Source organism: Sander lucioperca, chromosome 8 (genome assembly GCF_008315115.2).
Source record: "Sander lucioperca isolate FBNREF2018 chromosome 8, SLUC_FBN_1.2, whole genome shotgun sequence".
NCBI classification, from domain to species: domain Eukaryota; kingdom Metazoa; phylum Chordata; class Actinopteri; order Perciformes; family Percidae; genus Sander; species Sander lucioperca.
Genome location: NC_050180.1, coordinates 18,873,798 through 18,897,525, shown reverse-complemented (window position 1 = coordinate 18,897,525; position 23,728 = coordinate 18,873,798). Strand labels below are relative to the sequence as shown.

General features: G+C 39.7%; 3 protein-coding genes across 5 annotated transcripts in view; all 3 read left to right on the top strand.

Annotated features, from left to right (window-relative positions):
- The first annotated feature begins 3,653 nt into the window (after positions 1-3,653).
- abhd13 (abhydrolase domain containing 13) lies at positions 3,654-11,261 on the top strand. 2 transcript variants are annotated; one of them, XM_036004304.1, is made up of 2 exons: positions 3,654-3,884; positions 7,041-11,261. In XM_036004304.1, the coding sequence occupies exon 2, from the start codon at positions 7,078-7,080 to the stop codon at positions 8,131-8,133; it is 1,056 nt and encodes a 351-aa protein (XP_035860197.1). In that variant the 5' UTR covers positions 3,654-3,884; positions 7,041-7,077; the 3' UTR covers positions 8,134-11,261. The 2 variants fall into 2 exon arrangements, with proteins under 2 accessions (XP_035860197.1, XP_031151365.1); XM_031295505.2 differs by having other exon boundaries at positions 3,656-3,912; positions 7,044-11,261.
- Positions 11,262-11,563: 302 nt separating this feature from the next.
- tnfsf13b (TNF superfamily member 13b) lies at positions 11,564-16,785 on the top strand. The gene is made up of 6 exons (XM_031295561.2): positions 11,564-12,235; positions 12,336-12,447; positions 14,930-14,986; positions 15,297-15,421; positions 15,719-15,869; positions 16,069-16,785. Exons 1-6 carry the CDS (start codon positions 12,011-12,013, stop codon positions 16,179-16,181), a joined length of 783 nt encoding a protein of 260 aa, XP_031151421.1. The 5' UTR covers positions 11,564-12,010; the 3' UTR covers positions 16,182-16,785.
- A 4,936-nt stretch (positions 16,786-21,721) lies between these two features.
- The window catches only part of myo16 (myosin XVI), a 136,539-nt gene continuing 134,532 nt past the window's right edge, over positions 21,722-23,728 (top strand). The window contains exon 1 of one of the 2 annotated variants that reach the window (XM_031295252.2): positions 21,722-21,885. The gene's annotated coding sequence lies outside the window, so the exon portion shown is untranslated. Of the gene's footprint in view, positions 21,886-22,902; positions 23,119-23,728 lie in introns of those variants that run through there. The other variant, XM_031295242.2, reaches the window with a different exon arrangement.

The following is a 23,728-nucleotide window of genomic DNA, read 5'->3' as shown; positions in this document are numbered from 1 at the left end:
AGCAAAATGAAATGACAGCAACTCTTATACTTGACGATATAAAGTTGCAGCACCAATCAAAGAAGATGCTGACTGACAGAGAAATCAATGTGTATCAATTGCTTGGCCATTGGGTGCATGGCGTGAGGTGAATGACAAGCATGCCCCTTGGCCCGATGATATGATATTCCCAGCGAGGTCATCACAGTCACTCCTCATCCTGTAGCAGCTCTGAATTTGTATTATTGAGCTCAGCCCCTCCAGCTGTTTGGAGTGCTATATTTCAAGTAATTGAGTCGTGGGATACGAGAGTTGAGCCACAGATTGTGCGTATATAAGTGTGTATGAGAGTTTGAGTGTGTGTGTGTGTGTGTGTGTGTGTGTGTGTGTGTGTGTGTGTGTGTGTGTGTGTGTGTGTGTGTGTGTGTGTGTGTGTGTGTGTGTGTGTTACATAACAAACATCTCCTCACCTGCATCTGTACTGTAGCTATACAGCTCATTATTGCCAGTGTCAGCATTTCTGCCTCGATAATAATTAATACACATTAATCATATGCTTTCACACGCCAACTATAATTTAATTTTGGTAGCCTATGAAGTTTTTGTCTAACAGAATAGAAGCGTGCTCCATCTAGGGTTTTGATGCTGACTTTGACACCACAGAATCAAATCAACAAACCTCAAGGACAGAGCTCAGGCCAACAGCTGTGCTAGTCTGCACATAATCTGTCTGTCTCCTCCAAGGTCACACTGAGTGTGAGCAAGATGTTAAATACAGATATTACCAATTGTCAACCTGGGAAAACATCAATATATATTTTAATGTGTATTTAGCAAACATTTTGCTCCATATTACCCATGTCATAGTTTTTTTTCTGATGAGATTGATAGATCATCAGATGATTATATGTAAAGTCATTACCTGTGTGAGTACATACAGTACAGCCACAACCAGTCAGCTCAAATCCTTGATTATCTTGCCTTTGTTCATTTTGTTGACCTCGCCTTATAGAGTACAAGCAATCGTCAGAGCCTATAATGAGTCATTCTCCAAGGTAAACAGGTTGACATGCTTTCTGCCCTTGCTGTCCTTTCATCGAGGAACATTTCATTTCAAGGACATTTCTCTCAGCGCCCTACCTGTCAGCTGAGTGTTAGGGCTGTCACATCTACAATTTGACCCACTTTTATAGACTGTGAGATGTGTCAATTCTGACTCCACCAACACATAAAAACATGTTTTTTATAGTCTGCTGTTGAGATCAAAGCAGCAGGGTGACATAGTCTGTCAAGTTATACTTTATTGTAGGATCATAATTTAGGAAACACATTTATTACTACAGTCTTTACCTGTGAGACATTATTTTGCCTGAAGATGTTCTAGTACCGAAACGTTGCCTACTATTAAACTTTATATATTTTTGCAAGTTAGACAGTGTTTAGTGGCCATTGCTGATTCTTGTAGGCCTATGTCAACATCAACACAACATATCTGTCTTTGCTTTATGTCCACAATACTCTAAACAATTTATTTGTGCATTATCACATTGCATTTTATATTATTGATTAATCATCCCATTTACTTTAATTTGTAGATTTTTCTTTTAGCCTGTAGAATTAACCTTCACTTAGTGAATTCTCTGGATTATATTCCTTCCAAGAGCAGCACCTAGTGGGCAAAAATCCAATAGCACATGCAATGGTGAGTGTTCAACTTCAGATCAGATAATAATACATACATACCCAGTATAATGTGTTGTGCATGACACAACATTATGGATATTATATGATGGATATGAGACATTAGTAGTGGTTTCTGCTCTCTCTATCACAGCATTTCAATACGCTGCAACACTGTTTTTTACTGTTGCTATCATTTGATCAAGGTTAAATTATGGGAGTGTAGTTTATTGATCTGTGTCGAAAACTGTACTTGGAGGATTAGATGTGATCCAGGCCCAGGCTCTTAGATTATAGGACAGTTTGGTCAGGAGAAATACCACTGTGTTGACAGAAAACAGCTCCTATAACTGTCGTGACTCAGTCTATGCTCTACAATCTTAAGTCAGGTGCATCCAGTAGGCCTAATCGACAGGACTTACTATTCAAAATAATGGCAAATACATTCAAGAGTAATAAAACAGGGCACCAAGGTCACATTAATTTGGTTTCTGCTCAAAGGAGCACTCTGGGTAATGAGAGAGTGGGGAAACTAGCCAATCAAGCTGTTAAAAAAGAAAATAGACATACGTATTGACCTTTCAAAATCAGAGGGAAAGGGCATTGTATGGTAGAAAATCAATAAATAGTGGCAACAGCACTGGGATCAGGAGATAAGAGGAATACATTTATATTTACATACACAGTATAATTTATTGGAGAACGGACGTAGCTTCAGTGATGTCACCCATTGGTTTGTGGACTGCCGTTTTGAAGCCAGGAGTATGAATTTTGGCCATTGCCATCTTGGTATTTTGGAGCCAGAAGTGACCATATTTGGACAAAAGGGCAGAGCTGGGAAGAATGACACAGCTACGCTAGTGTTGTGTATGGTTTTGCAACAGATTCTCACTCCCATCTCGTAAAATACGGACACTTGGTCAGGTACCTTTGTCGTTGTTATTGACGCTAAAAGTCTCTTGGATGGCGCTGCGCTAAACTAAATGCTAAAAGAGGGAAAGTCACTGATTTAACCTTCTGACGCGAGTCATCCAGCGTAGTTTTACCTGTCAGTAAACTGCTGAACAGTGCTGTTCGTCAGCATGTACGGCAGTACACAAAGCTGGTTGAAAATCGGCAGACTTTCTCTTTAGTTACCAGCTAACGCTAGCTAGCTAGTTTGGTTGGCAGAACGCTAAACAAGACATTATAGGTGACCAAAGTGTTCCAATTAACTTTGATCAAATGAAAAAACACGTAAGAGGGTCAAAGATTAAGATAAAAAACATGGACAACAACCAAAAACAAGTTCACACTATTTTAATGTACACAGGGCCATGGATAAGCATTGCTATTGATTGACAGCTCTGTGCGTAGCCACACCCCCAAAGCACATTTTAAAACAAATGGGACCTTGGTTCTTGGAAACCTGAGGGTGGCCGGTTCAATCCCCTGCACGGACCAGGTACGGACTGTGGACCGGTAGCTGGAAAAGTGGCAGTTCACCTCCTACTGCTGAGGTGCCCTTGAGCAAGGCAAAAACCATCCAACTGCTCGGGGCTCCCATCCATGGACAGCCCCCTTGCTCTGACATCTCTCCAATGCATGTGTATGTGTGTGTGTGTGTGTGTGTGTGTGTGTGTGTGTGTGTGTGTGTGTGTGTGTGTGTGTGTGTGTGTGTGATAAAAAATAACAGTGAAAAGAAGAGATATATTCATAATATTAGAGAATAATAAAATATACATATTTCTATTATGAAATAGAAAAAGGAGGTCATAATACTACATAAGAATATTATAGGACACAGTAATCTGAACAGCACACTCAGGGAAGCATCAAACTGGTCTTTGTCAACATAGTCAGGATCCAAAAGCATACTGGAGTATTGAAGTGGTGGACAAGTCAGAGAATGTTTAATCAGCTTCCAAAGAAGAACATGACTGATTGGGGAAGATCTGGCACTGTATAATGTTATAACGTAATTCCAGAAGATGGCAGTAATACGACACCAAGGATGCCAGCTGCTGTTACACCTCAAAGCAGAAGAAGAAGAAGAGCCCAACGCGGAAGTCATGAAGGCTACGCTAGTAATGCTAATGCTAACCGGCTGTGTAGTTATCCTCGGTTCTTGCTGACAGTAATTCACCTTGCGTTCTCACCAGTTAATTTTCACTGTAATTTACTTAGCTGCTACAAAGCTGCGTGACTGTGCTGTATATGTGTCCCTGTTTTGTGAAATATTCATGCAGCTGAGGCGCTAACAATGAGAGAAGGGTGAGTATGTGGCTACCTTGCTAACATTTGAAGAGGTGGCTAAATTAGAAGGCTGATAGCACTAGCAGCTATCGGAGCAAATGATAGCTTGATAGTTAGCATGCTTGTTACGGAGCTAAGTCGCAGCTAAGCTAGCAAATTTTTATAGGGTTTAGTTCGGTTTTATGGTCAGTCACTTCAGAGCTTGGCAAATCGCCGTCTCGATAAGAGCTTGTTTTGACAGTTCAGAAATGGATTGCAATGCTAAGTGTCTTAACTGTCAAAGCTCGCAGCTAACTGTGCTTTTCACCAGGCTGGCAGGAGCTGTCACCATCTCTTCCTTGTGGGTGGGGTCAAGACATGCTTCAGTCTTGTAATATTTATAAATGTATCCTCGGTTTGTACTCAGCAACATTAACGTTCATTTAACGCAACGGTCTTCAACGTTTTTAAGCCATGGACCCCTTAACTGAAAGAGAGACGGAGCCCACGACTACATATTGTATAAAATGAAGTTGCATATTAAACTGGGCCTACAATAACGTGTAGGGCGGTCTAAAGCCTTTATGCATATTTTTTTTTGCATAGAATCCTAAACCATTAAAATAGTTGTTGGCATGATTTTAAATGTTTCATTGTTAAACATACATATGGCACAGTGAATCCTTGGGATTAACTGTATCTGTGGATGGCCTTAGTGACTACCTTACCTATAGGCCAGTAAGCCTATCACCAGTGGGGAGTTATATTTGCTAATAATATGTTGGATTCATGTTAAGACTTTTTAATTTTTTTTGCAGGCCCCCCTGCATTGACTCTGAGGACCCCCTAGGGGTCCCGGACCACCTGTTGAAGATCCCTGATTTAACGTATTCTCGGTGGTGCTCATTCCTGGTCCTGCAGAGCTGCACCACTGCATATACTTGCTAGTTACATCAGTTTCAGAATCACCTTTAATGGCCAAGTTAGTGTGAACACATACAAGGATTTTTGACTGCAGCTTTTTGTTGCTCTCAAAAATGTATACACATAAGGCTAAAAATAAGCTGAATGAGGTAAACATTTAAACAATTGACTACTATGTACTGATATAAGTTTGTACATAAAAAGTGCATATAAATACATAGCTACATATGCATACACATGCATTCATACACACGTAAACAAACAGCTTTATGAGGATTATAAACAGCAAGACAATAGTGCAACGCAAAAGTGCAAATGGTGCTGGAATAAATGGTTATTAATATAACAGGTTGCTTATATATCTAAGGTAGTTGGATATGACAGTATATACAGTGTATATTTGACAGATATTTACATGTTTAAATTATGTGTTTATAACACTACAAAATCTATAATTTACTAAAAGGTGGATGCTTGGTATTGCGGGGTTATGCACAGTTTCTTTATTTCTACTCTGCCCACATATATTTCTATCTGTAATTTGAAATTAAATTGGCCTAATACCAGTGTTATTCAGTAGGGGTTGGGGGGGAAATCGATACAGTATAGTATAGGGCTGCAACTAACTATTATTTTAATAATCGATTAATCTGTCGATTATTTTTTCAGTTGATGAATCGGATAAAAAAACAAAAAAGCATTAGTTTACATCAACTCAATACATACTTACATACATAGGCCTACTTGTTGTTTTAGTTAATAGTTGTGTAAAGGTAAGTAACCCAAAGAGTAGATACAGACAACACACACACACACACACACACACTTGAAGCTTATTCATTAAATTATTACCATCATTGTAGTAATTGCAAGTTAAGTTCATTTGTACACCACACTTAAACACAGCTTAAGATGACTAAGTGCTATAAAAGAACTTTAAAACGAAATTAAAAAGTACAACACACACAAATATATTTGTCAACAATAACTGATATGGGACAAAACACAGAATATATACATGACAATAGATTGAAAAATGAATGGGCCAAAAAAGGCGAGTAAATAAAAACGTGTCTTTAGTCTTGCAAATTATACCATCCCTGCTAGGCTACTGTTATTAACGAGCTAACGCTAGCTTGCCATGCTAGTCAAGCTGGATAACGAGTAAACACCACACCAGCACCAGAAGAGGGACGTTACGTTCCTCACTTCAGAACGGAACAAAAGTAGGACTGTGTAGTGACTTTACCCTGTTGTTGAACTCCCTTCCTCCTCATCAAGTTTACAACATGTTTACGTTTTAGGTGCTGAATCATCACCGTGGTGCGCCCGTGCCATGCCGTGTCGCTTTTGCTTATCTTGCAATTAACACGTTTTCGATTTATTTAGTGTGAAATGCTCCCACACGTTGGATGACTTAGGTCGTACTGATTTCTCTGCCTCCGCCATGTGTTTCAGAACGTTACGGTCTCTCCGGTCTCTCTCCGTATTTCCTCTACCCCCGCTCTGCTCTTTTTTCTTTTCTTTCGCTCCGTGCCGCTCGCACGGCACTCAACTCAATTGCTTTTATCTCCGCGACTGAGTGGCGTGTCGCGCGACACAACGAATCGATAATGAAATTCGTTGCCAACTTTTTTAATAATCGAATTTTATCGATTTTAACGATTCGTTGTTGCAGCCATAGTATAGTATCAGTGGCAATACTGTATCGATACACAGACGCCATGTGTTGGTCAGTTTGTCTGCTTGACAATCCCATTTTGTAGCAATAGAAGTGAAGTGAGATGAAACGGAGAAATTAACCTTTTTAGATAAAACAGATGTCGACAAAGTTTCCTTTTGGGGACATCATTTGAAATTGGGAAAAATGTAAAGTTGGAAAAAAGTAGTAAATTGCACTATATCGCAGAATATCGCAATATGTTTAAAATCGCAATAATATCGTATCATGACATAAGTATCGTGATGATATCGTATCGTGAGTCCTCTGGTGATTCCCAGCCCTATTATTCAGCTAGCTACACAAAAAAATACAAGTACATGTATACAAATTAAGTTACAGATTCTCAAATATGAGAATGTGTTTTTCCTCTTATCGACATCATTGTACACTGGGTTTTTGCATTCATCGTTAGATTAAATATGCAATATATAACTAAAGATGTTTTTCTAAATACTTTCCTAAATGAACGTTTATATTCAACCACTTTCCCTTCTCTCCCCTGTGCTCTTTCTTTGGTTCTCAGAGTGTGTATCCTGTGACTCAGCTCTTGTGTAGCCATGGAGAAGCCCTGGAGGCTGTGGGGGGCAGTGGAGCGTTGTACCCTGACTCTGGCCTCCTGGTCTTGGGGTGCATGCCGAGTCTCCCTTTTGGCTCTCATCCTCACCTTCCACCTGTATGGCGGATTCTTCCTCCTAGCTCTTATCCTAGCCTCTGTGGCAGGCATCCTCTACAAATTTCAGGATGTGCTCCTCTACTTCCCTGACCAGCCCTCCTCCTCTCGCCTTTATGTTCCCATGCCAACAGGAATCCCTCATGAAAATGTGAACATTCGCACCAAGGACGGTGTAAAGCTTAACCTCATCCTGCTTCGCTACACAGGAGGCGACACACCTCCTGGAGTCACCCCTGGCAATCAAAGCAGCCCCACGTCCTCTGCTCCACCTACAATCCTATATTTCCACGGTAATGCAGGTAATATTGGTCACAGGGTGCCAAACGCCCTGCTCATGCTGGTCAATCTAAAAACCAACGTGGTGCTGGTGGACTACCGTGGCTATGGAAAAAGTGAGGGTGAGCCCAGTGAGGATGGGCTGTACCTGGATGCAGAGGCCACACTGGACTATGTCATGACCCGTCCTGATCTGGACAAGACAAAGGTGGTACTATTTGGCCGCTCACTGGGGGGTGCTGTGGCTGTGCGTTTAGCATCAGTCAACCCTCACCGTGTAGCAGCCATTATTGTTGAAAACACCTTCCTCAGCATCCCCCACATGGCAGCGACACTCTTCTCCTTCTTGCCAATGCGCCTGCTGCCTTTGTGGTGCTATAGGAATCAGTTCCTGTCCTATCGACAGGTGGTGCTGTGCCGCATGCCCTCGCTGTTTGTGTCTGGTCTGTCGGACCAGCTCATCCCACCTGTCATGATGAAACAACTGTATGAGCTGTCTCCTGCGCGGACTAAACGCCTGGCTATCTTTCCAGAGGGCACACACAACGACACATGGCAGTGTCAAGGCTACTTTGCGGCTTTGGAGCAGTTTATAAAAGACCTGCTGAAGAGCCACGCCCATGAGGAGAGTGCCCAGCCCTCATCTAGTGTCACCATTATCTGAAATAAAAAGTCATGGACTGATTGTTGACTACAGGTTGTGGGCTGGAGGAAGTGAAGGCTGACATGGGAAACTGATTGGATGGACTTGATTGATTTTTTTTTTTTTTTTAGAAAGAATGTAAAAAAAAAATATATATATATAAAAATGTTTTTCTCTGGGTTTCTATTTTATTTAACTCTTTCTACCTTTCTGTAAATGTAACATTTGTTCAAATGATTTGACTATTTCAAGGTTTGAAGAGAGGGTAATAATGCCTTTCTTTTGTTTTACAGCTATGAATGCATGTATTTATGACCTTAAATGACTAAAGCCAGATCATACATGCCCGCACTGCAATCACAAAATATTTGCTGTCATTGGGTCTACAGAAATTAATTTAAATCACTGAAACAATTGCTCATCACATACTGACAATATGAGGACCTACACTATTACAGTGAAAACTGATTACTACTGGAATTAAAATTAAACTTCTTCTGATAAAGAAAATGAGACTGATAATATCTAGGCCTATACTGTATATATCTTTGTTAATACATAACATTGCACTTTCTTTTGTTCAGATTTACACAAGTGTTGAGTTATGTATGCTAACATCTTCTGAGCAATACTTTGAGGGGAATAAGTATGTTTTTTCTCTCCCTTTTTGATGAGGAACATGGTGAGTCCTTGCAGCAGCTTGGCATGACATGATTTAATATTTATATATACCCTTACAAATTGTGTCTGGCACATAGCATTAAAAACTTGTTGAATAATTATATTCAGCCCAAAAGTGTTGAGTGTTGAGTGCTGAGATAAAGTGGTCAGTAAGATAAGTGTGATGTATTTGTTACTTCAGCCTATCAAAAATAACTTAAGAACTTATTTCCTGTCAAACTACTTCTGTTTCAGTGCGATTTGGATAAGCTATAAGATATTCTCCCTGTCAAAATGTCCTGTTGAAACAGCACACAGGATAGTCTAGGGCTGCTCGATTATGGAAAGAATCATAATCACAATTATTTTGGTCAATATTGAAATCACGATTATTTTACACGATTACTCATTGGCTTTTGGAAAGACGTAATTATTGAAATTAAAAAACAACGGTTAAACAAATCAACAGTGAAAACACCTTGAACTGTGAAATTTCCCTCATACTTTTTCCGTTTGAGCCTTTTTTTAATTTCCATTCAGAACACAGGACAAAATAAGAGTTGACTTAACAAAATGTAATGTGCAAAATAATCGTTTTTCTCGATTACTCTGCTTTTGGGATCGTTAGGAGCAGAAATCGTAATCGCGATTAAAAATCGATTAACTGCACAGCCCTAGGATATTCTTTACTCTTAAATGGGCTGTAGTTGCTGTTTAGCAACTTTGGCTCCTGTAGTTTGGTAAGGAGCATTTGCTTTGTGTATTGTTTGTTATTAAATGGTGGGTGCAGATTTCTTTAAGTCTATCTTAGTACAACGCTGTAACACGTGCTCATATGTACACTGGAATGTTATTAGTGTGTCGCTGTAGTCCTCCTTTCCGTACTGATCCTGAAGAGAGAATGTTTCTAACGTAAATCCAAAATAATCCAAGAAGAGATGGGGATCAAAACACGCAGCCTCTTTTTATGCAAAAAAGTAGGAAGAGTTGAGCGGAAGCTAATATAAGGCTTCAGCAGTCGGAATAAGAGGAATGAAGTGGGTATTTTCCTCCACCCAGATCACTAAGGAAACACAGTTTAACACTTCTGTCTAACTGACTGAAGCCTTATAGTAAGAAGACTAGATATTTCCCCCCTGACTCTTACACTCTGAGCAATCAATGACTGTCCGCATACAAACGTGGGCATGTGACTATTGTATCCAGGCAGTCTTGAAAAAAATCCAAACCTATCTAATGAAGTGTGAGCTTTTTTAATCTAATGTTGTGATTATTTGTTTTATATTATCAGCATCATAATTGTTACTTGGATGATTCTAGGGTCTCATGTGGCAAAATGGCTTTACTCAATTGGAGGGCTTTTATTGTGCTAACTAACCTTTCCTGCATGTCTTCCAAGAGGTGGAGCTGAGTCTGATTGTTAAAACACTGTTATCTGCTCTTGCTTTCCAAATGCAGCGTGCTGCACTGCGGTGGTACTAAAGCCATTTGAATACAGACCTCCTTAGCCATATTTGATACTGTTTGTAAACAGTATGCTAAACAAAATCTAACAAACATCAAAAGACCAAATTTGTTTGTCAATATGAACTTGAAAATGGTCTAAAGGCTGCTATGAATGTAAATTATGGTCTTAAATTAACAAGTGGGCTTTACAAGAAATAGTGTATAGATGGTCTTTTCAACTTTTTTTGTGTGACTTTTTGCCACCAGTGACACAGAACAGTTTCAGACATTTTTGTATTATTTCAAACCCATAAACTGAGTTAGATTTATCTCATATGTTGGTATAGCATATTGTCGATCTGAATTCCACCATGTGAATATACACTCATTTAGTTTCACACACTTTGTTTTACACACTTCTGCTGGTTGCATTGCACCATATTATCATTCAAGTAAAGATATGGGAACTTGTCATTATTCATTTGACTTATTGTTTTGGTGGCTTGCTTGAAGCAAAATTAATAACTAGAATATTGGGTTTATATCCTATCCAAATGTATTGTTACTGTTGATGAAAAGAAATGGAATCAAACTGAATGTCTTAATTTTTTTTATAAAGAAGATCATTTGCCAGGTATTCTGCAAATGCACTATGGAACATATTTTTATATGTTCATATAATTGTTAATAGAGTGGAATTAATGCTGTTGGAAGTGTTGGCATCATTTTGAATTTGCATTTGGAAGCTGGCATGTGATCACATTGAGTCTTGGCAAATTTCTGTAATGGACCTGCACAGTGTTGATATTATTTGTGTACATCTACCATGACTTACAGTGAGTCCACAGTGAAGAAACATTAATGGGATATCTGAACGGTAAGACATCTGAATGATTCGACTTTATCTAGTCAGTTTGAGGGATTTTCCATTTTACTTGTTAATGTTTTTTTTCTATATCAAAACAATGTAGACAAATTCTTTTCTAAGCACACATTTTCACTTTCTATTTTCTGTACTGTAACATGCAATAAATTGATACATTAAATTGCTTGTCTTGTTATATTTGTTGTTGTAAAGAAGCCTTTTTAATGTAACAGTTCCAAATTCATTTATGTAACCTGGAATCACTTCACTTTTTTATTCTGGGAATCTCACTTTCTTTGTTTTCCAATGTTATGTTGCCGTTCAAAGTAGAAGTCATTTTTGTACTTCCTTCTTTCAGTACGTGTTGGCTCCTCTAGCTGTCAAATTCTAATGTTACTGTGTCATTTTTAAGGTCTATTGCTCCTCCCCTCCCTCCCCCCCCATTTCCGGACCTGACTGTAACTTATCTAACTGCCAACCTGTCCTTCCTGTTTTCACTCTGCAACGATCACATGGGTTATTTCTTAGAATGTGGATAAGCTGAGATGTTGTTTCATCATTTTGAGGGAGCAAGATGAAGAGAAAGGGGAGAGAGATGTGTCAAGGCTGCTGGTCAGGCAGGAAGCTGAATGTGGTTAGCTGAGTGTTAACAGTAGAGAGGAAGCTGTTTTGCCCTTTTTTTGTACAGTATTTCTTCTGCGTAGTCACTCAGACTCGACTGGAACCGGCTACTGAAGGACAAAGCGAGAGTTAGGGAAGTCAGTGGAGCTTTTAGACAGACATAAAGGTAAAGCTAGAGGCTTTATAGACAACATTGATGACAGACACAAACATCAACCATTGCTAGCCCCAGTCTGTCAGAAGAGAGGCAGTGTAGTTCAGGCCTAAGACTTGTCATGCTGCCAGTGTGAGCTTTCTGGAGATTGTATGGGCCCCGCGATGGCTTGTGTGGAGCCTGGGACTGGAAAAAGGACAGGTGAAGGGAGGCTGTCCTGGCCAGTTTTCCTGCTGACGCTGGCTGCTGTCACCTCCTCTTCTCTTTCAGCTTTGTCCCTGTACCAACTGGTGGCCCTCAGAGCTGAGGTAGAGGGGCTCAAATCAGAGGTTTGTCGCAGGAGAGAAGAGGGGCGAGAGGCCAAGCATGCAGGCCAGGTGAGAGACAATGAGTCAGGACATCCGCAACTGCACAGGATTGTAAAGACAGCATTTAACCAGCATGTATTGTTTTTCTACAAACTTTGTGTTTTTTTAGACTGAGAATATCAGTTGGAGAAGCAGCCAAGAGTCCCTGCACCAACCTGGGTCTCAACAAACTTTCACCCTGATAAGGAGGAGAAGATTGGTCCCCGGATCAGAGAGAATAGGTAAGACACGGTAGGCTGCACCTGAGTCTGACAGTTCACTGGTAATGTGTGAGATGCAGATATTAGTTCCTTTAGTTAATTTGCATAGGGTGCAAGATGGGTGGTGTTTTACAAATCATGTGGTTCACTTGCAAAAAGACTACGCAATATACAGTCATGTGAAAAAATTAGGACACCCATGCTAAAGTTGACTAAAAAGAGGAATAAAAAAATCATCTTTTGAAAATTGATCTTAATGCCTTCATTAAAAAAATGAGGAAAAATCCAACCTTTAAGGACACCAATTTTGTTTGTGAATGAATAATGTTTCGTAAATAAATAAATGTTCTTCCTTAAAATACAGGGGGCATAAGTAAGTACACCCTTATGTTAAATTCCCACAGAGGCAGGCAGATTTTTATTTTTAAAGGCCAGTTATTTCATGGATCCAGGATCTAAGGGATACTATGCATCCTGATAAAGTATTTACGATACATTATTCATTCACAAAGAAAATTGGTGTCCTTAAAGACTGGATTTTTCCTCATTTTTTTAATTAAGGCATTAAGATCAATTTGCAAAAGATGATTTTTTTATTCCTCTTTTTAGTCAACTTTAGCATGGGTGTCCTAATTTTTTCACATGACTGTAGCCTATTCAAAGTGTGACCAATTTTATTTCTAGTGTTAAAGCTGGCGATTAAGGTATTCAATCCATTCCTTATTATGATTTTATGTGATCATACTGTATGTTACAATACGTTTTTTATATAGCTAAAAATCACAAAATGTCTCAGAGGGCTTTACAATTTGTACACACCTACCTACCTGAATCTACCTTTAGATCCGTGATTTAGAAAAGGAAAAACTACCCAAAAAACATTGTCCTCTTAAAAACAAACTAATAGCCAAGTGTGAAGCTAAAAAAGGCCCTGATTGGAGTAGTAGTAGTAGTATTTTCTGAAAGTATAGGAACCTTCGGGGTGGGGTTTGCAGGGATGACCGTCGTGATTGATCAAACTGCGCGTCTGCTTCAACTGCCTACTGCTTAATTAATAAAACAAGGAGGTACTCTAGTGTCGATGTATGACCATTTTAACGAGGGAAGAACATTTCTCTTTGATTGATAACATTAAAAGTAAAATTAGGCATTTCTGTCGGGTTCCCGACTCATTTAAAAAAAGACCAGAAGAAGAGAGATTCGCTCGAGCCAGCAGCCAAACTGAACTGCAGGCAGTAGTAGTGGGTCTCAGGCGAGCGAGGGAGCGTGGCGGGGCTGTAAATGAGATAAATAAAAAGTTATTTTCTGATTGTTTCACAGCTTTTACGTTCTAAAGCAGGGGTCTTCAACGTTTTTTAAGCCATCAAATTTAGTTGCATATTAAACTGGGCCTAGAATAAAAGCCTAAAGCTTTAATACATACATTTAAGCTATTAAAATAATTGTTGGTATGATTTTATAAATCATGTTTTAGTGTTAAACATGTGACAGTGAATCCTTAGGATGAACTGTATCCGTGGATCTTATCTTATCTCTATCTTATGTTATCTATAGTGTAGTCACTAATAGTGACTAGACTATAGGTCAGTAAGCCTATCATCAATGTCTTTTTTTTTTTTTTTTTTTACAAATAGGCTGATTTATAATAATATGTTGGATTCATGTTAAGACATTTACATTTTTTTTTTTTTTTACTTTCAAAAGTTGCAAAGGAACTCCCTTCATTAATTTTGCCAGATAATGGTCTAGTACAGAAAATCTTGCCTACTATTTAATTACTATAACTAGACATTTTTTGCAAGTTAGGCAGTGGGCGGGAGTTTCTTTGCAACTTTTGACCTACTTATCCACTTTCGAGGCACCTGTCTCACGTTATAGCAAAGTATTTTTCTGTACTCAAAAAACTTTTAAAAAATTTACAATAATTTGGAGGCCCCCCTGCAGTAACTCTAAGGACCCCCTAGGAGACCCGGACCCCATGTTGAAGATCTCTGTTCTAAAGCACAGTGAGACACAATCTATGTTTTTTTTTTAATTGTTTTTTAGATGAAACGTGCAAGCACACTGAACTGCAGGCTGCAGAGTGTGTTTACCCCTGCAAACACCAGCAGCCCCTGTCCCATCATGTTGCTTTTTCATACGTCAGCAGACTAATTTGCCTAATCTTCACGGGTCTTTAGACCATGGTGTAAACACAGATAACAATGGACTGAAGGAACATTTAAGTTCCTTAAAAATTGTTACAAGAACTAAAAAGTACTTGGAACTTTGGGTCGGTTTGGTGTTAATGTGCTTATCATCAGCTCAAGCTATTTAAAAATCCCTGGGGTCAGGACACCAATATTTAGTATGCTGCTGTTGCTGACTTTGTCATTGGAATTCCGCCCAAAATGTAAAAAGGGAAGGAGCACAAGAAAAAAGACAGACTGCCATGGAATAAGCAACGTTAGGATTGTAAGCAACCTGCTGACCAGTTTTTTTTTTCTCTTATGTTTTATCATAGTTTCTCAGCCTTGCCTGCAGTTGCTGGCAAACAATAGCAGGAAAACCTTCCGGAAAGGTACCGTATGCCTGACCTGGGCTATGATAGTTTTGTGATTTGTAATAGAATTGAAATTGATGTAGTATTTATTTACATTTTACAATTTCATATTAGTTTTGGACTTTTGGAAGTTTACATTAAATGTACCCATTATTACTAATAGTAATATATTTCACACTAAAATGTACATAAACACACTAAAATGTATATAAACATATAAACTATATAACATATCAGACTACGTTAACTGATTCGAAACAGGTTGACTGTCGGGATACATGTTAGTGCTTTGACATGTTTTCTGATATATTCTTATTTCTTTGATCAGAATATAACGCAGAGCCACACACAGGTATCCCCTGGCAGGCTGGGCTGAGGAGAGGCTCTGCCCTGGAAGAAGACGGAGACAGCATGTTAGTCAGAGAGGAGGGCTTCTACTTTGTGTACAGTCAGGTAGGTCTGTTTATTGTCATTTCATAGTTTTTCCACAAGGAGGTACTGCTAGTCTGTTGCCAGATTTGACATGGTAGGGGATTAAGTCTACATACATTGCAGAAAAAAGGGTGTGCTTGATCTAAGTATGCAGTTGGTTGACAGCCCTTGAAGAAAGGTCAGATACAGACAGAGACAATGCAAATTATGCCTGCACAATAAACAAAGTAGCAAATAATATTTCACCCACCTGACTGTTTATACATGTTAACATCCATGCATCATACCACCATAACCCGGTATTTCTTATGTGCTCAGGTCTACTACATGGACAGCACCTTTGCAATGGGTCATGTGGTGATCCGGAGGAAGAGGAATGTGGTGGGAGACGAGCCTCAGTATGTGGTCTTGTTCCGCTGCATCCAGAATATGAACCCAGTGCACCCTTACAACACCTGCTACACAGGAGGTGAGTCTGAGTTATTGTTTATGTCGAGCTATGTTCCCCCTATTTTGCAACAGCTATTATGGAAGGTCAGTCAGTGTTTTTCAGTCAAGCTCTCAAGCACATGTGTGTGTGGATTGGCTCCATATGTGTGTCAGTAGTAGGGTATGGGTGATAGCTGTTTATAGCAAGAAAAAAACAACATTACATTTGCATCCCTCAGGTATTGTGAAGCTGGAGGTCGGGGACCACTTGGAGCTACTGATCCCTCGTTCCACAGCCAACGTGTCCCTATATGGAGATGCCACCTTTATGGGTGCTGTGAAACTGGCTTAAAAACGTGTCACCTCATTTTGGACCCGAGGGACACTGTTGTGGTAGGAAAGAGGTGCCATAATGGGAGCAAGAAGGGCACAGTTCTGGTGTCCTCGCCTGACCTATGAGGTGAGAAGAATACTGGAAGCAGACATTTCAGTACTGCCTGAATGATAGACTGTGTGACTAATAGCTTGTTCAGCCTGATGGGACACGAAGGGGACTATGAGTTGATTTCATTACTTGTAAAAATACATCCACTTAGCTACAGCTGTATTATTTTCATTTCTACAACACATCATGACAAAAATTGTAATAACTGTCAGAATAAAGTCCTTTTTTTTCCTCAAATAATCACCAACACATGGCAAGATGTAACATGTGAGACTTGACTTTGTCTGACTTTAAAGAGATGTGCTACTTGTGTGTCATTCATAATTATGTTTTGATCAATAATCTTTCCTACTGTAGCAGCAACATTACTGAAATTGTTCTCTTCTGCTTTGTTATTTTAGATATTTGAACATAATTCATCTGAATACCATAACATGATTTACGTAAGTTTACCTATATGTCTAACTGATTAAAAAAATCAGATTCAATAAAGTGACAGTTCTTGCACAAGATATGACATTATCTGGAATCGGGGTGGAGGTTGTTGTCCCTTTGTTGGCCACAAGTAGAAAAGAGTGGCAGAATATCCTGCCAGGCAGCAGAGAGACAAAAGGAGCTAAGGTTGAGCAGGAACAGTGGAACTCAGGTAAAAGTGTCTATTTTTAGATTGAGCCAAAACTGTACAGGCAGAAGATGTCTGCACATTCAAAGGTATTTGTAATGCCTGAGCAGCCTGAAGGAATTAGTGAAATGTGGATGATTCTTCATGTTAAGCTAGAGGGAGAGGGAGTTACATCTAGGGCAGGATTCAGACACTTTTTGAACAATGGATTACCATGACTTTATACACATTTTCACAACCAAACATTGTTTGAATTATTTGTATACATGGAAATTACATATAACGTGGTGTCAGAATTAACATACATAATATTTGAAGTAGATTATACAGTACTTGGCGATAATTTAGTGCTACTTTTTAATAGAGTGGAATCATATTGTCATAGTCACATCATGTTATTCTTTTATAAATTTCTGCTGCACAAATTAATGATTCACAGCAAATTGTTATTAAAAAAAATGATATCCAAAATAATGATGTTTTGTTTTACACAGAACAGTTTTGCCTAATGAAAAGCATAATAGTGGAACACAGTTGACTACATTTAAAATCAGTTTATTTTACATGATTTTGCATGATTATAGATAATGAAAAAATATCAACTGTGATATTTATCTCAAGCATATCACTCACTTCTACTTCACATAAACACAAATTATTGATTGGAAATACTGCACCCGGGGCAAGAAGGCCCCCCCCCCCACAAGTAATATATCGACGACGTTCCACTTCCAGGATTGGTGAGGTGCAGCCGGAAATTCCGCTGGATTTCCCTCCTTTCGGCAGATGTCCCACACCTTCCACTTCCTTTGTGTTGGCATTCTAAACTCCGGTGGATTTATGAGGACTATGGTTAACTGCTCCTCAGATCTCTGCAGGGTAAATCCAGACATCTGTCCAATCTGAGTTTTCTGTTGCAATACTAAAACAACTTTTGAACGTACACATTTTCCACCAAAACAAGTTCCTCCCCGAGGCTATTTTGCAGCGGCACAGTCATTATGTCCGGGGCTTAGCACTGCCCATGATGATTGTGATTGGTTTAAAGAAATGCCAATAAACCAGAGCACGTTTTTCTCCTATCCCGGAATGCTGTATGGATTAGCCAGACCCTCCTCCGCAGCGCTGTGGAGGAAGGTCTGGCAATGCAAGACTAACCCACATGTAACTCAGACACACAAATACACTGTGGTGATTCAACTAGGAGATTTGGAGCAAAATATAAAATTTAGTGTTCTGATAATTGTGCAAATGTGAAAAATTTACATCTGGGGATTGATGCTGGGGTTGTTGTGGCAGAATGCCTTAGGGACATCCTCCCCTACCACAATATTTTTCTAGTGTGATTTTTGAAATTGACTCATTCTCTGCTAATGCTCTTTTTCAGATAAAACATTTTTTTAGTGAAGAATAAACCATAATTTAGTCATAAACTCTTTAAAATGTAAAAATTGGTGGCATAATTGAAAATTTGTTTTATTTTGTTTTAGGCCTAAATCCGTTGAAGATAAACCGCACTGAAGTAGCCTACTCAAATTTACTTGACCTTTTAAAAATATGGTATTTTACTCAGTGGAAGAGAGCAAACATGCCTCTCTATATTGCTCAAGATACGTCAACATCTTGTGATACTTTTTTCAGCCAGATATTTTCCAACATGTTCATTTTGAAGAGATTGATATTTACAAATGTAAAATGTTTGCATTGGTGTTCTCCCTCTCTGTGTAACACAGACACACACACATACACACAGGCCTTCTGTTCGTTGGGGCAAAGAGTTAGACAAAGCCCGGTGGGTGGTCACTTCTTCACTAGGCAGTCTGCCCTTGGAGTCATGGCTCCATTCGACAAGAAGAGAGACCAAAAGAAGGGGAGGGAGGAAAATGTCTAAAATAGAAGACTGAGAAAGAAAGATTTGAAATGGCCTTAATGGGTAGCAGTGTCCATTAGTGGAAGAGCAAGCGGAGGAGAAGATGGAGGCTGTGAGGCTAAAACAGATAGAGAGAGCAGGACAGGCCAGACCCAGGGTACTAGAGCCGTGGAAGTCAGAGAAGCTTTTTGATGATCTGGTAAACAGAGCAGGCGGCTGTACAAACACTCAAGAAAAAGAAGAAGGAGGGGGAGGAGGCTATAAGAGAAGAGGGGGGCACAGACCTCTCGTATAAACATGTCAAGCATGATACCCCCCCCCCTCCCTCTGGGCCAGAAATGTCTTTGTGTGGTGCCATGGTGACGGCTGGTGTGTTGGCGGAAGCTGATGTCATTGTGGGCTCGCCTCTCAAAAGAGAAACCAGCATCTGACCGGAGAATCAGGAAATGAGACCTGCTGTGTACACATGCTGGCACTGTGTATAGTTCACACACTCACACACATGTTGAGAGTGCAGTCGTATTATTAAACAGACAAAAAAAAGCAGATTTATATCAGTGTTAAAACAGACTAAGACATTTTTTTACAATGATTATATTTTGTGTCTTAGCGCATAAGTAACACCAATTAGTGAACACCATTAGCATTAGAATATTTAACACATTATTAAATCTAGTTTTAGCTGGAGCTGGCAAGAAGCAAGTCTTAAGTGTTAAGATATTGTCATGCTAATACAAAAAAAAAGAAGCAGTGTAAAGTGTGTGCTTTTAAGAATCAGACCAATCTTTAAAAAAAAAACAAGGCAGGAAAAACAACACACCAAACACTTTTTTTATGTTGGCACAGGCATAGTCTTCACTGCAAAAACTATGTATCCACATGTACAGTAAGCAGGATAACCTCATATTTAGATGTTTGATGTAAATTTCTCAAGAGTACAGAATATTTTGCTTGCTTGTATGAGAGGGGTAAAATTTAGTGGACTCATTAGTCCCAGTCCCTTAGAGTCTTTCTCCTTCATTCTCCCATTTTTCAGGCTGCATCACATTGACCTTAGCGTCTCTGTGTCCCCATCTGTCCTTTTCGTTTCCTCCCTCTCGCCCTGTTTGGAAGCTTTAGGACAGGTCTGACTGATGACGGGGGCTAAAGGTGATCCCTGAATCCTGATTATTAAACCCAGCGTACTCTCAGCAGCAAATCTACAAACACACACTGCGGCTTTTGCAAGTAGACATAGATTTGTACATGCACATAGACACACACACATTCATATGCACACGTGCATTTTCATTGCCCCCCCTAAATACTGACAAAATGTACAGCACTCACATCGTCTCACTGTGCTTCAGTGTACTACACGGTTGTCTCGTGTATGTACTTCTCTAGTATTTGGGGATTACTTTGATCTGCTGCAGTCAGACCAAAGTAATCAGGCTGATCCAGAGCCCTCCAGCTGAACTGGCAGCAGCATTGCGTGGATTTCCCGTTTAAGTGCGGATTTGGTTTATCAACAAACTGGATTGTGCCATCCGTTACTCTAAAGTCTAAACACCATGTTCTGTGCCTGCCATGCTGTAGATTTTTTTATCGTTTCAGCTTCAGAAGACACTAATTGTTTTTGATCGGAAAAACGTGACTGACCGGCAGAATGAGAGGTTTATTTGTTTTTAACAGTGTTAGATCTAGAATGTTCTCTTCTCCCCTGTCTAGGATCTGCTTGGAATATAAGATGATCTATAATTCATACGGTTCTGCCTCTGCCTGGAATCAAACCGCGATGAAACGCAAGCCTTGCAATCTGCACATGTGTGCAAGAAAAGTAAGAGCAGATTTAAAAGTTGTCTCTGTTCGAGCTCATCTTGATTAGTTTTACTTTTGGACTTGGTCTTTTTGCTCAAGGACATCAGCCTATTACAGAGGAGAGGAAAAACATCAAATGGATGAGAGGAGGGAAGGATTTTGGTTTGCCACAACTCTGCCCCCCTTCCTCTCTCCATCTCCTGACTCCCACACTTTGCTTTATTGCTCCAAGATGGAGCTTTGGCAGAGGCACACAGAGCATGGATGTATAATGACACAGAGAGCCAGCAACATTTGTCTGCCCCCCCCCCCACACACACACACACACACAAATCTAGGGGCTGTGGGACTGTGGAAATATCAATGTCCTCTCATACATTTCATTTGCAAACTGTCCTCTGATCTCTCCACCAGTTCATTTAGAAAACATATGCTACAGGGAGCACTGTATCGTGTGCAAAAGCAGACAGATGAACGTTATTTTAGGTATTTACTATCTTTTCCTCACTTGTTTTTTTGTTAATGATAACAACACATGATATATGTTGGTATGTTGTTAATTTCCAATATTTCAGTAACAAAAATGTTGGAAGTGAGGTAAATGCTAACGTCAGCATGCTAACATGCTGATGCAAATTAGCAGGTGTAATGTTTACCAAGTTTACCATCTTAGTTTAGCGTTTAAGAATGCTAACATCTGCTAAGTAGCACTAAACACAAAGTGCAGCTGAGGTTGATGGGAATGGCATTAATAACATTTCCTGGCAATAGATATTTCAGTCTGGACCAAAGTAGTGGACTGACCGACTGACCAACCAACGTTTCCATCCCTAGCATGGCGAAACATTAAAACACCTGTGCACCAAAAGCAACCATTATGTAATTGTAAGTATTATTGTAAAATTATGTCTCCATTATGAAAACAATAAAGTAATGCCATATTATCATTTTTAGTAAATGTTTAAACTATTTTCCCATATCTACCTTCATTTAATCACCGATGCACCACCTGCTGCCCAGCATGCTACATGACCCAAATCAAACACACTCACAACAGGTTATGCTGGGTCTAGCTGAAATAGCGTGGTTTCTAAATGTAACGTTAGAACCTTAGAACAGTTTATACCTTCAGTGATGTGTGTGAAAAACCTTTCTGCTGTCAAACGTTTTGAATTTGAGGAGTGCAGTGGGACAGAGATGCTGAGTGGACTGGTTATATTAGGAATGGAGATTAAACGAAGAAGATAAACAAGTTCAACCTAAAGCAGACTGAGGGGGACTTAACGGTGCTCAAAGCATCGACAGTGTTGTTAAGACAGGTGAGTAACGGTAACGTTACAACAACAAACTAATTTATGGATGTAGGTAGCTAACACTCTCTCCAGAAGAGAACGTTTAACTTACAACTATTGCGTAGCTAGATATAGCGTTGTGCGAACCATACTAGAATATTAGAGAATATGGTAAGAACTGTATGCTGTCTTTTTGCATGAGTGTACTGACTTTACATCTCTGTGTGTGTTGGCTGCCTTTGTGATGCTTTATTCTAAAGAGGTTGGTTATTTAATGTAGCATAGCTCTTTTATTTGGTAATGTTCGTGTCATTGTCTGAGTTGTCATGCTTTCTGGTTAATTCTTGATAGGCTGCACTGAAGGAGGTTGTAGCCTATATTGATAACTGATTATCAGTTGTATGCACAGGCTGCACATGGGACATGTACTGTTGTTTGAACATAAGGGAAATGTTTCAATAGTGCATGTATTGGTAGGCCTATGTTAATGCATGCACTTTAATTTAATACAGTTGTAACAAATTCCATTACTGACCTACTTTTTACTTATATCTGAGTGCACTTTTACACAAGTAATTTTACTTTTTCTTGAGTAAAATATTGTACTCTTTCCATCCTTGGAGTTAAGGGAATGAGGAGGTATGTAGTATGTACGGTTGTCCTTTTGCTTGGCACATCTGCTCTGCCCTCCTCTTATGTCCTCCTGTTTTCACTATATGGTTTCACTTTTTGCCCATTGTTTGAGTGTTTGGTTCTCCTCCCCCTAACAATAACACACAGCAAGGACACATGGTAGGCTACAGGCACAACAGAGTGTAGTGTGTATGAAGTCCTGTGTCACTCATTCCCACCAGCTGCTCATGGGCTTGTGATAAGCAGTTGTAATTAGAGTTTTAAACTCCCGTCTCACTCTCTGTTTTTCTCTCTCACAAACACACATGCTCACTCACTGACAAACTCCTAAGTCTCTCTCTCCGTCTCTCACTGACTCATGCTCTCTCTCCCTTTCAACTACTCCCCCCTCATTCACCCAAACTGGCACACTCCCCTCTCTCCCTCTCCTACCCTTTTCTCTGGTGGGATGTCAGTGGAGGATTTTAGCCTATGGGTGTAGATGTAGAAAGAGCTGGGAGTTGATTTTTTTTTTTTCTCACTCTCTGAGTGTTTCAGATCTTTGCAGTTGAGACCAGATTGTCCCTGGATGTTATTTCTTAGCTGAAAAGAAAGCATCAGGAACTGCGGTGGAAATGTTACAGTGAGGTATGGTGCCACTGTTGTTTAGCTGTGCATGAAAGTGTTTGAGTTTCTCTGTTTACCATTCACAGAAGGCCTGATGGCACAACTGGCATTGGCAATTTGTTGTCATTATGTTTTTGAATACTTTATTCTTTGCATGAATGTGTTTTTCTGCCTCTGTCTGCATCCATTCTGCTTTATATGTTTTCCAAGGTAAAGACCTCTTCTTAAATGGCCACCGTCTGTCTGTAGACTGGCCTTTTTGTTTCTTTCTCTTTTTTCCCTTTTTGCGTGCTGTTGTTTGCCCTGAGATGTTGCATATGTGCCGGCTGGCAGCACAGAGAAAGGAAAACAGATTTGTTGGCTTGATCGCTGCACACAGAAACACACACTCCTCCAAAAAGCCTTTGGGATACAGGATGTCAGTTGGGAATTGTTCCAGATTCAGAGGACCTTGGGCAGCTTTCACCCATACGCTGTGCGGTTGTGTGATGTGTCTCAGTGGTAAGAGAAAGTGAGACAAAAAAGGTAAAAGAGGCATACAGAAGCATTGTAACGGGCAGTGAGGAGAACCGTCTGTAAAGCTTTTTCTGCTTGGTGTGACAGAACGTCGCTGAGTAACAGACAAGAACAT